The sequence below is a fragment of the Stegastes partitus genome, unplaced genomic scaffold, assembly GCF_000690725.1.
Source record: "Stegastes partitus isolate 25-593 unplaced genomic scaffold, Stegastes_partitus-1.0.2 Scaffold606, whole genome shotgun sequence".
Classification (NCBI taxonomy): domain Eukaryota; kingdom Metazoa; phylum Chordata; class Actinopteri; family Pomacentridae; genus Stegastes; species Stegastes partitus.
In genome coordinates this window covers 313,788-326,865 of record NW_007578337.1, presented here as the reverse complement: position 1 = coordinate 326,865, position 13,078 = coordinate 313,788, and the positions used below count along the sequence as shown (strand labels likewise).

Below are 13,078 nucleotides of genomic sequence, written 5' to 3'. Positions count from 1 at the left end.
AGCTCATCCAGCTGGTTGTGGAGGGAGCGGACACTGGAGAGTAGGAGCGATGGTCCTGCTGGTCTGGAGGGGTTAGCCTTTAGCCTAGCATGGATCCTGGCTCTCTTCCTCCTCCTTTGTTTCCGTTCATACCATTTGCACTTCCTTCTCTCTCAGGTAACTGCCGGCGTCGTCTCCGATCAAACTCCGTGTTGGTGTAGTGTGTCCAGATCACAACCGAGCGCCACAATTTTATTGACATTCATTGCCCTGACGTTCAGCAAAGTCTCTCGGCTGTAAGTTTTGCAAAAATTAACGTCTGGGATAGGCAAGACACTCAAAACGTCCACTTTCGTTGTCTCCTGAAGGGGCCACTGCGTCCATTTGCCAGACCAGACCGGATTTATCCTCCGTTTAACCACAGGTTAATTAGCCCAAAACTCCTGAACAATATCTCTTTTATTCCATCCATGGTTGCTACTCCAAATATTTGTTTTGACCTCTTTCCAGATTGTTCCTTTTATGTTTTAAGTGCTGGAAAATTATAGAGTAACTCACTGCTACCATTAGTGGAGAGGGAGTGCCTCAGTGGCGTCTTTGCTTTTCCTTCAGAGCCTTTATCTTGTGGTCGTGCCCATTTTAAAGAGCAGTATTCAGCAGCCAAACGAAAGTGGAACGTTTAGTACATTTATTTTATTGTCTGATTGTTTTTATTGCCTTTGGTACATTAAAAAGATACATTTATTTTTGTCTAATTTTGCTTGTGTATTGTCTCGCAGAATATCAACACGCATCAGCTGAGTCATGAGGTCAAGTATGTTTGCAGACGACCCGCAAAAGAAGAACCACATTTTCCTGGGAACAGAATTAACGCATGGTTTCACTTCACTTCACCAAAAAAAACAACAGGACTTCCTTGTCTTTATCAATACAACCTTTTTTTGATTTATTTTTTTTTTTTAAATCTCTACGACTCCAGCAGCTTAAAACTCACTGTAGCTTATTTGTCGTTGTGACGTTAATGATTCTGCTAGATGATGAGTTTTCCATATGATTGGCAATAAAAAGCCTGGGAAATGTAGCGCTTGATACTTGTTTGGCACATAATCAAGAAGACATTTTTGTATACTCACAGTGAAAGTCATAAATATTTTCCTAAAAAGTCCTCAGGGGCAAATAAAAAAGATAATTTTATCTATTTTAAGGCTCCTCATTATTAGGGGTCAGAGTGCTGTACCCCTAACAATGAATATATTGTTTTCTATCCTGCATCTATTAAAGTGGAAATGTATATTGAGGGTTCATTTACCCATACTGGTGGCTGTTCACAGATTATAGAACTGTGTTAGAGTGTGATAAATGGTTTTGTTAGAGAACAGTGCTGGAAGGTAAGAGTTCAGAAAAGATAAACATAAAAGAGAATTATTTCCAGTTCACATGGGGCTTGAAGAGTTTTTTGACTAAACTTTTAGGATGATGACATCTGTGACACCTGTGATCTTACTGGAAGGGGGGGATAGGAAGGGAGGCAGGAGGAGGAGGAGGAGGAGGAACACATAAAGTGAAACTAAGTGGACAGTATAAAAAGTCTAACACTCACAGCTCTTTTCCCAGAGTGGTGTGGAAAGAGAGAGCAGGCTCTTTGATCAACCAATCAGCATCCAGAGAAGCCAAGGGACGACATCACCAGCTCAATCAGACATGGCTCCGTGGGGTGACGCAAGACTCTTCCTCTGCATCCTCTGCATCACCTGCTGCTGCTCCGGTGAGTCTCCTCACGCATTCCTCTCAGCTTCGTCATCAAACGCTTTTATCTTCTCGAGCAGAAAGTAAAATGAGTCATTGCCATTTTCTATCTTAGAAAGGTGTAATTTATCTAAACATTTCCACTTGGAACGGCTCCCAAAGGATGCAAGCATGCAAAAAAAACCTAAATAATCACTTGAGGGAATATTTGCAAGTTTACATTTCGAAAGTAGCTGAGGCTACGTGGCTACACGTTGTGAATTTCACTTTAGAGGGTTTTAATCTTGATGAGCACGAACTTGATAAAACACATAAATAAATATGGAGAGATTAGGAAGAGGAGGAGCCACAAACAGAGAGGAGCAGTAACAGGATTAGTGGATTTATAATGTGGAGAAACAAAATCACATTAGGCACATATCAAGCTTATATTTGTTGTATTTTCTAATTATTGAAATCAACCATTCTGAAGCTCAAATCTATGCAGACTTATGTAATCTGATACTTATCAGTGCAAGCAGCAGGGTAAACACAGCGAGGTGTGGCGCAGGTAATTCCCCATGCTTACATGCACCACACCTTTCTGCAGCCAGTGAAAGTTAAAGGTTTACTGTGGAAATCCCCGGTCTCGTTTCAAGAGCTAATGAGGCTGTTGGACAGGATGCCACTGCATTGTAAGAAATTATGAGTTGTGAGTGAAGCAAACGCCAGGCACAGGTGTTTTCTTTTCTTTTCTGCTCCTGTCAATTTCTTCACTCATTTTGAATTGTAATACAAAGTCCTGCACCTCATCAGTAGACAGAGAGACAGTTATTATACCATAAATCATAAACAAGAAGAAAAAGAAAGTTTCATTTCTCTTACAAAAACTGAAAAAAATTGGAATCAAACTACATTTTTTATTTTCTTATCAATACTGGAATAAAATGTTTGATCTACACACTATAGATATTTTACTATTTACACTTTTATTTTGTCTCTTCTCTGCTCTACACTGCCTGCAGTTCAGCTGAAGGTCCCTACATTTTTGCCACCTGACTGCTGAGTCATTCATAAGTTCAGGGTTGCACTGAGGACAACAGAAAATTCAGATTTTTACAGAATGTGGAGCGAATGTTTCGTTTTTGGCATTTTGTTCAAAATGAGAAAGAATAAAAGCAACTGATGAAATATCAAAATCCTGACTAAAATCCTGAGGGAATCAGGTCATGAGTTCAGCTGAACTGTATTTAATGACAGTAATTACACCCATTTAGGTATAAAACTCTCTGTAGCTATAAAAGGTGGTTGTAAAAGTCTGTAATTTCCCTCTTTATGAGGGAGTCATTACATTGCATATTGCTTGATTGCAGTCTTGGCACATATTAAGAGGCATAAACAGACATAAGAACTTTAGAAACTTCCCCGACATACAGTAACTAACTTCTGACCATCCATATGCTTAGTATGTTCTAATCAACTACCATTGACCTTTAATATGCACACATTATACGAGGTGTGTCAGAAAGGTTCCAGGACTGGTGTCACAAAAGATGTATGTCAAACCCAAACTATAAACTACGATCAACCACCACGTCTACAAAGAGATCCTGCAGCGTTTGCTCCGTTCAGTGAAGAGGCCAGAGTTGTGGCAGGACAAGTCGTGGCTGCTTCACCATGACAACACGCCTGCTCACAATGCCCTGAGCATCCCACAGGTCCTGGCTGAGAAGAACATCACCGTGCTGGAGCAACCTCCCTACTCTCGGTGTGATTTTTTCCTCTTCCCCAAGCTCAAGAGGGTCATCAAGGGGACCCGTTATGAAGACGTGGACGACGTCAAGACAGCTGTGACGACAAAGCTGTGGAGGATCCTGGAAGAATCCTTCCAGGAGTACATAGCGGTGTGGCAGAGAAGGCTGGGAGAGTGGGTTAGACTTGTAGTTTGTAGTTGTTTATCTTTTCTGACACCAGTCCTGAAACTTTTCTGACACACCTCGTACACGTTTTCTGCAGTAATTACTGGAACTGATTGTAACTGACACTGAAATTCAAGCCGCTGACATCAGTGGTGAAGCCGACATTTCAGAGCTAACCTTGAAACAACAATGCATATTACCCAAAAGGCAGCATTTTTAAGGAGTGTCCCTTTGTGCTGACCTGATCTGCTTTCTTTTGTCTTTCAGTGATCGTGGCGCAGGTGCCCATGGACTGCTGCTTGAGAGTCTTAAACAAGACAATCGAAAGGCACATTGTTGCGGACTACAAGCAGCAGATCAGAGGAGAGGGCTGCGATATTGCTGCCACAGTGTAAGTTAAAGTGGTGTGAAGTGGATGATGTGTATTCAGCAGATAGGGGTAAATCAGGATTTACATTGTAAATGATCACACACTCACCCTGTCCTGGTTGATCTGATAATCCTGCAGGTTTGTGTCCAGACGTGGGAGGACCCTCTGTGTGCCTCCTAATGAAGAGTGGGTCAAAGATCTGATGAAACATGTGGATGACCTGAAGGAAAAGTGCAAGAAACTCAAGTACAAGGTAACTTTCACTTTGCTCCAAAATGCTACAGTGCTGCTAATCATTTAAATGTACTGCAAACAACACCTAGTTTGTCACTTTAAAAATGAATAGGCAGTTTATGTCGTTTTGTTTCATGAGCGAAAAACACCCGATCACATGATCTAGATTTTCTTTGTAAAACAGAAATTGAGCCTTACTTCAGCCTACTTCATGCCTCATTTGATCTCAAGTGGGTTTAAAATCACTGAACTGCAAAACCACAACTGCTGCTACTTTGAGTCATGAGATTGCACAGAAGTAGGAACTGAAATCACTATAAAGCTCACTTTACTGTCATGATGATTAGTCTTTTGCCTTTGAAATTGGTGAATTCAATTAAATGGATTTAGATTTAAAAGATATTTCGACTGTCACTGAAAGATTCTATGACAATGTTGAAGCATCTTGTCTGGTTAAATAACAATAAAAAAATGGCTTTGTTGTACTTCTTCCCCAGCATACAGTATCCTTAATGTTAGAGAATTTCACACAAAAATTTCCAACTGTTACTGTAAAAAGCACGTTAGGATAAGAGCAGAAGTCTAACCATGCAACATAATCCACCTTTTATGGAGTGTGATGAGCAGAAAAGTCTATTTTGGGGGGACAGGAGGTTCAGTTTGAAGCCATGATGGATTGACTGTCTTTGGTTTCTAAATATTTGTGTTTCTACAGGGCCGACGCTGCGTGGGAGTGAAGCCCCAGTAAACCAAACTTGGACCCGTTCATCCACAGCAACAGCCCAAAGTGTCGCAGAAGAACATATTTGCATTAACACCACTAAAATAATATAAGAATATAAAAACTGATTGATTCGTCCTGTTAATAATGAGCTTTTCCCGTTTTGTCTTCATATGTTCATTTGAGTTGCAAATAAAATAAAAACACCTTGAAGGAGTTTTATATTTTTATAGCGTTTGTGTTTTAGAAGTCTGAGGTTGGTGCACAAAATCCAAAATGTGAATGTGAGTGTCTTGTTCAGTAAGACAACTCAAAAGGCTGCAGAACTTTATTGGTTGTATGGATTTATTTGAGTGTTGCTCCTTTGAATTAATAAAATCTATTTTTATGCACATTCTGATCATGTCTGTGATTCTTTGTCGACGACACTCTTCACTCTGCTGGGAGTGAAAACGAGGAAATAATCTTTATTTTTTTGCAAAGTCATTTTCGCAAAATAAAACTTGGGTTTATTTTTAGGGATTTATTTGTTTTGCTTTCCACCAAATTACAGCAAAATGCAACAAACATCTTCAAATGGTTTTAATGTTTAATGGAAAAACCACTTGTTAACCAGCAGTTGGCCTTATTTACTTTGCTTAATCGTCACACTAGTTGTTTCAACATGAAGAAACACTTGAAAAATAAACATCACGTCAGACTGCTTTTCTTTCACTTTGATACATACAGTTGCTGGATTATTACATCCCAACATTATATTCACACACTCGTATTACTCAGCAGTCAAACAACTGTACATTTTGTGTTTTGCTAGATTGGAGGTGATTTAATAATCACATGTGCACGTTTTTTCCATTTCTTTAGAGGATGAAAATGATACAGAACAGCTGCCACAATTAGACGGCACAATCAATGACGATGAAGCTCAAACTGCTTCAAAAATCCACATTTTTAGTTGACACATGTTTTTAAAACTTTAATTCATCCGAAGAAATGTTTTGGCAGTCGTTTTTGGCTGCAGCCATTTGTCAGATGCAGTCAGTGCTACAGATGAGAGTCCAACTCGGTCAAAAATTTCCACAGATGTAAGGCTTCAAGAGTGCGTTAAATTTTTTAAAATTACAACAGAACAAACAGGTGATTTGTTACGTGTGCTGTGATTGGTTAGCAGACCACAGCAGCACAGCTTCTGATCACCTCAAGAGATGTGTTTGCTTCTCTCCTGCTCTCTCTGCTCACATATTTGGAAACTCCCAGCATAGCTGTTCCTGTTTACATTTCTGTTTCTGTTGTCAGACAATCAAACTAGTATGAAACAGTGACTGAAACACGGCTTACCAGGACCTCGTGTTGACCGGCAGTTACTTCCAAGCTGCTGCTGTGCACCGCTACAATCCAGTTTTCATCATCACAACTTCCTCCAGCATACTTGCCATACGCGAGTTAAAGTTGACAGCTGTGCAGGGATTTGGCAATACTGTCTTAAAATTCAAAGTCAGAAAGCAACTGCACAAAAAGCAGAAAAGAAATGAAACAGTTGCTTTTTGTTTTAATTTGTCAAGGTGGGTTTAAAAGAAATTTGAATTTTGCACTACTGACAAATATTAAGCCCCCTTTTTAATCTATTTCTGTGATGTTGGAGTTCTCCAGTTTTGCACTTTAATTTGTAAGCCTTTTTTTTTATTTTTTAAGTTATTTTTTTGGCCTTTGATTGATAGTTCAGTGAGAGAGAGACAGGAAAGAAGAATGGGGAGAAGACATGTGGGAAAGGGTCATGAGCGGGAATCGAACCCATGACCTCCACATTGGGACTGTAGCCCTGCACATGGGACGCCAGCTCAACCAGGTGAGCTATAGCGGCGCCCCATTGTAAGCCTTTTTTTAAAAACTATTTTTGCACCATGGTGCATTATGGGGTTACAGTTTGTCAAAGTAAAACAAGTGCCTCGTTTTGAGGTTAGGCTCTTAGATAAATCGATTTGACTGCAATAATTAGTATCATTAACACAATAAATCATCCATGACAAAAAGACAAATCCTATAACTTGCGTAGCAGTTTAAATGACAAGTTAGCTTGCAAATGCACACGTAACAGTGACAGTATCTCGATTTATCATCAACTTTACACTTTTTATGCAATTTAAACTTCACTAATTACACTAATTATTTTTTTCTGCAAAGGCTACAATCATGTTTCTATCACGAATGCACAAATGTGCTAATTTGGTTTTATGTTTTGCTTGTTCTCCTGAAATTTGGCAGCAGACCACACACTTAAACTGACAGATTGTGGCTTCACTTTCATCACTGTCACAGATGAAAAGTAGCAGCAACTCCTGACTCAAGCCAGTGCTTCCATTAGTAAACAGAAAAATGTCATACGAGATCCTGCGGCTCCATTTTGTCAAAGCTTTTGTGGTTTTGAGTTGACATCTTTTAAGTGTTTGCCCTTCTCTCCTTTTATGGTAACTTAAAACCTCTACAGACTAAGTACCGGAGACATTAATTGGGCATCACTGTTGTAGTGGTTTTGTGTTACAAATCGACAAATAGAGGAACTGTGAGAAGAACTTGAAGGATGCACAATGCTAAATGTCCAGTGAAACTGACATTTGGAGGAAGAGTCATCACGGTCAAATGTCCTGAAGTCAACTGCGTTTGTTGAAGGGACAGAATGTTTTTCTAGGTTTCGATTTTCAGATCCGTCTGACCTTGATGTCACCACCAGCTCAACTGACTTTCATTTCCTGGTTATGTTTAGTCTGAAAATTTAAAAGGCCTTTTAATCCTCCTCCAAATGTTCCTGGCAAACAAAGGATGAAAATTTACCTGTTGGGCTTTTGAAAAACGCTGTTGTCACCAGCAAACATGCCAAAATTAGTGTTCAAATTTCATTCCACATAGCACTGCCAAAGCAGAGTTCCAAGAAACAAACATAACTCTCTTCAACAAGGACATAAGATAAAGGTGAAGGAGTTCATACAAATGCAGCTGCATAAGAGACGATCAACATATCACTTCTTTGACGTCAATATGATGCAAACATGCATCTTCAATGGTGAAACAGTTGTTCTGTCTTCACAGTAACTTTCCCGTGTTGCATCAGGCCGCTCAGACGTGACAAGACCCTGTGAATCTATGGGTTCCATGGAAAAAAGGATTTCACTGTTCACAGCAATCTCAGGTAGTTCCTTGTAAATTACCACACAAAAGAGGATTTACTGTCACATATGATTCACAGAGTACTGTGTAGTTGTGGACGTGTTTCTGCAAGAGTGACATCTTCCTGTGTGTCAGATTCTGTCAGTATGGAAAATTAGAGTAATTTGCAGCACTTCCAACAATGTCTTGCAAGAGCCAAGCAGCTTTAATGCAAATTACTTTGACACTCAAAGAAAATCAAAAGACAAATTAAAAAGTATTTGAATCTCAACAAATTGCAAATAAAATAAATTCGTGGTACACTTCTGGGTTGCTTTTTTTTGACAGGACAAACATTTCAAAAAAGGAAAGGTGTGGTGGATGAAACTCAAAAAAATTACTTAGAGAGGAGACAATATTAGGATCGTAATGCTAATAAATGCATGCATACAAAACACAAAAATTATGAATGAAACATATGATTAAAACATTAAAAATGACCGCATGTAAATCACTGTTTCCACTACAAAGAATTCTGAAACCAGCATCTCCGGTGTATGTTTCCCGCCAAACATCAGGTTGATTTAAGATCAGAGCTCTGTGCAGACCTGTGAAGTTCCTCCACACCGAACCAGGAAACAATTTATTTTTTTGATCAGCAGATTGTTCTGCAGCACTGGCCTGTTGAAACAGGGGGAAAAAAATCCCCAAAGTATAATTACAGGGATGAATGCAGATTATTGGTCATTTAGTGCATGTTGACGGATTGCATGGTCCAGGGCTGGACTGGGATTAATCAAATAACAAAAAAACAAAAAAATCAGCCCCTGGCATCGCACACCACCCATACTTAAACCCCACATTGCGGTCAATGACAAGGAACTAAATCGACTGTGCTACTTCCTCAATTGTGCAATAATTAAAAGGGAATCAAGCATGAGGACGACAATGGAAATATGACAAATACCTTAAAAGAGTGATGTTGCAATGTTGTACACCGGCTGTCAGGCAGACAGAGAACAGAAACAATGACTCAGATCAGATAAAGTAGCATTGAATAAACTACTCTCACTGAGTTAAAAGGACGCCAGCCTGTGAACTCCTTGGATTAATTCACAAAAAAATGCTAAAGTGTAAGTGATAGACAGAGGGAGTAAACATAATGACTGATCAGATGATTAGTTTTAAACAGCTCAGTAAAGCGAGCTGTTCACCCCACAGGGCTTCTCTTGCATTAGATATTACTTTACAAAAATAAAAAATACCAGCACCAAATCATAAAGAATTGTGATTTTAAAACACTTTTTAACCAGTTTTGTTCACTGGACGTTCACTCACTTGATTATAATACACATTTTTATTTATCCAGTGGTCAGAAAATCAGGAAAATGCGTTGATTTCAGTCAATAAAGATAACACTGACCGATCATGCTTACTGTTGTGTGTAGTCAGAACCCAAAAATCTGTTGTGAGCCAGGAAAAAACTTAGATCATTGAATAAAGTAACAAGGCAATATAAAAGTACTCCACGACAGGTAAAAGTATTAGCAGCAAAATGTAGTGACAGTACAAGTCCTAGTTTGGTCCCTCTGACTGATATATTATAATAAATGACATAATAAATGTAGTCAAGTGGAAGTGTAAAGGAGCAAACGGTGGAAATACTCAAGTAAAGTATCAGTAACTCAAAGTACTTAGTTTCCATCACTATTAGCCAGTTTTAGCGAGCCACTAGAAGCTAGACCTACGTTAGCATAAGTAGCAAGCTAGCCAACCTGGCGCCATGCAAATCATTCAAAAGTAGTTTTATTGTAATTTTGTCAGCATACATTTACAAACACCAGCTAGTTTGTCCACCACTAGCATTTATCGAGAGTCTCTTTATGTTTTCCTGGAGTCCCGAGTAGTTTAGCTTTATGCTAACCATGCTAATCGCCTAACTCTGAGCAGCCAGCTAGCTCGTCATTAGCTTCTGCTTACCTTTGTCTTCCTCGCTGAGCTGAAGATGCTGCTGCAGCAGACATGGCAGGAGTTTTTGCTCATCTTTACAGCATCTTTCCGAAGAACATGTCTTTTCCTGTAATTTGTTTGTAACTTTTACTTTATGCAGGTTTTACTTTTTTTTTTCGGATGCTGCTAATGAAGGCTAATGAAGGCTAATTAGTCCAAAGGGGCGGGACTTAAAGGTGTGATTGGACGAACCAAGTGTCAATTAAGGACAAACCAACCTGCTCAATAGACAGAAACAAAAATTTGCAGTATTGTTTCCACTGTTTATGATTGATGTTTGTATCATCATTTAGGCTGCATGAGTAATGTTACAAATTTACCTACCAGGTTAAAATGTGAAGACTCTATAATGTTATTTATGATATAAATTTACCTGACTAATTTAAATGTAAAGGTCAAGAGTGTGCACTAGTACAGATAATAAAAGTTTAACAGATGAACGTAACAAATAGAAGTATCTTTGATGTTAGAAAAACAATATTTTACACCCTATTAAGTAAATATACAGGGATTATTTTATTTTTTTTTAAGACGTGTTGCTGTTTGAGACAATTTTCCACTAAAATTCTAACACTTTCTGAAAATGTGTTTGAATGATCATATTATTTAAAATTTGGTATCTTTGTAAACTTTAGCATATAATTAGAATAAAATATAATGACTTGAGGGATTCAAACAATAATTCAAACACAGTGTGAAGCAGATTTGTGAGGACAGACTCCTTCCCCTCCTGGTGGTCATATATGGATCTGACACATACGGTCCACTAGAAGTATTTAGATAGTTGCACATGTTTGTTTGTTTTTTACATTCTGTGCTTAAACACATTCAGTTGTCATTGCTGAACAATAAAATGGGTCAGTTTACATGAATTTAGAGAGAACAGAGTTGAAGCTTTTAGCACATAAAGCTCAAATTGCAAAAGTTAAAAAGTATTTGGGCACTTGGCTATTAAAGGTACTTTGAGCAGTGGTGGAAATAAGCACGTGTATTTATTAAAGTGCTGTACTTACATGCAATATTGAGTTAATTTAGTATTTCCATGTTCTGCTACTTCATACTTCCACTCCTCTACAACTCTAATGCAGATATTATACTTTTTACTTCACTACATCTGCTAAGTATTTAGCCAAAATAAAATCCAAAAATGAATTATTATACATTAAGATATAATATATTGATCTTTGAAGGGATATTCACAAGCAACTGAAGTAAAGTAGTTCAATTAACTTTACCAACTAGAACATTAAAGTCCATCCATCCATCATCTATACTAGGGTCGCAGTGGGGCTGGAGCCTATCTCAGCCGACTTAGGGCGAAGGCAGGGTAAAACATTAAAGTGATAAACACAAATGCATCAATAATCAATAATAATCTGCATTATTCTGAATGATGAGTACATTAATTATTCCAGTGCTTAAATTTTGTATCTAAACTGAAACGTGTTTATATGCATGACTTCTAATTGTACCAGAGTATTTCTGCACTGTGCTGTTGGTACATTTACAGAGGTAGAATATCAGAATCCATCCCTGATCTTCAGTAAACGTGGTTTAATTTAACATCAGTTTATGTAAACTGATTAATAGTTAAACTGCACTTACTTTCTTCTTATGTGTCTTGTAACATTTACTGTTTATTTGACTTGAACCATTTGCCTTTTTAATCGTTTATCCTCCTCTAAACGTTTTTCTACTTGTTAGTTTTTACTGCCAGCCACCAAAACGCTTAACTTGGCAATGAAACAGATTTGTATTCTGATGCAGCAGCACCGCCTGCTGGGAGAAGTGTGTCCCTTTACTTTGAACTGTGGAACATATAGAACATATTGTAGATTATTAAACCTGACCCACAAACATAAATCAAGTGAACAAGATTTCTGCTTTACTGTGGTTGAGAAGTGTCTGTTAAAATGTGTATATTTGCTATTAGTACCAGTCAAACCATTTGTGCAGTATAAAGCAACCAAACATAAAAACATAACTAAGAATGTATTTATCGTCAGAGGAACTTTGCTGGAGTGCGACTGTTTCCCTCTCAGTCCAAACACTTCTACACACTTCTATCACCTGCTGTTGTAATAAACTGCTATCTCAACTTCAACTGCTTCAAAACTCAGCTGTACCAGTTTTGACCACTTATCTGCTTTAGAATTGATTTTTAAATCCTTTAATTGGTTTCTAACACTCTTGATGATCTTGGTATTGTCCATTTATTGGATTTCCTTCTGGTTGAGCCCTCAGGTCGTCCTATTAGTCGTGTCCTCTTAATTAAACACAAAGTCAGAACAAAAACTCAGTGCTGCAGTTTCCGATGCTGAAATTTGGACTTACCCTGCATTTGGAGTTTCCTCAGTCCCTGTTTATATCGAGTCCTTCACTTGTAACACAATGTCAGTGGGGACTTAGCATGTTGCCACAGCCATGTTCTTTCAAAATAATGGCACAACTTAAAGCCTCAGTCAAAAACTGATCATCTTAAGTCTGATTTTTATTTTTTTTTCATTGAGAAAAATGTAAAACCAAAATAAAAATACTTACCAGAGCATAAAATGAAGACTTGGACAAGCCGATGGGATAGTTAGGACAGACTAATTGTGACAATAGAAGACTGTACAGATGGGGATGTATTGAGTCGATATAAAGCTCTTGTGAACAGACTGATTAACCAGTAAAAATTGCACTATCAGGCAGCATTAGCCGGAGCTAAAGGGCTGCTCAACGTGCCCCCATACAGCCAACTGACGACCTGTCTGCTTTAGAATTGAGTTTGATGCTTATTTTTGTTGCTATGGAGTTTCTACACTCTCAAAAATAATGTTTTGGCTCAACAAACAGAATTAACGCAACAGTTTCCATTAATCTTTTTGAGTCGCGTTGAAGCAACAAGCTTAAATTTAGTTCAGAAAATCATCTTTGACGCTTCGATCAACTACTTTTAATGTTCAGTGTTAACCTCCTGTAATAGTCCAGGCTTGT

General features: G+C 38.3%; 1 protein-coding gene across 1 annotated transcript; it reads left to right on the top strand.

The window, feature by feature from the left end:
* Positions 1–1,573: 1,573 nt before the first annotated feature.
* Positions 1,574–5,348, top strand: LOC103362822 (C-C motif chemokine 19-like). Its single transcript, XM_008289317.1, has 4 exons — positions 1,574–1,744; positions 3,891–4,014; positions 4,132–4,246; positions 4,943–5,348. Exons 1-4 carry the CDS (start codon positions 1,681–1,683, stop codon positions 4,973–4,975), a joined length of 336 nt encoding a protein of 111 aa, XP_008287539.1. The 5' UTR covers positions 1,574–1,680; the 3' UTR covers positions 4,976–5,348.
* Positions 5,349–13,078: the final 7,730 nt, after the last annotated feature.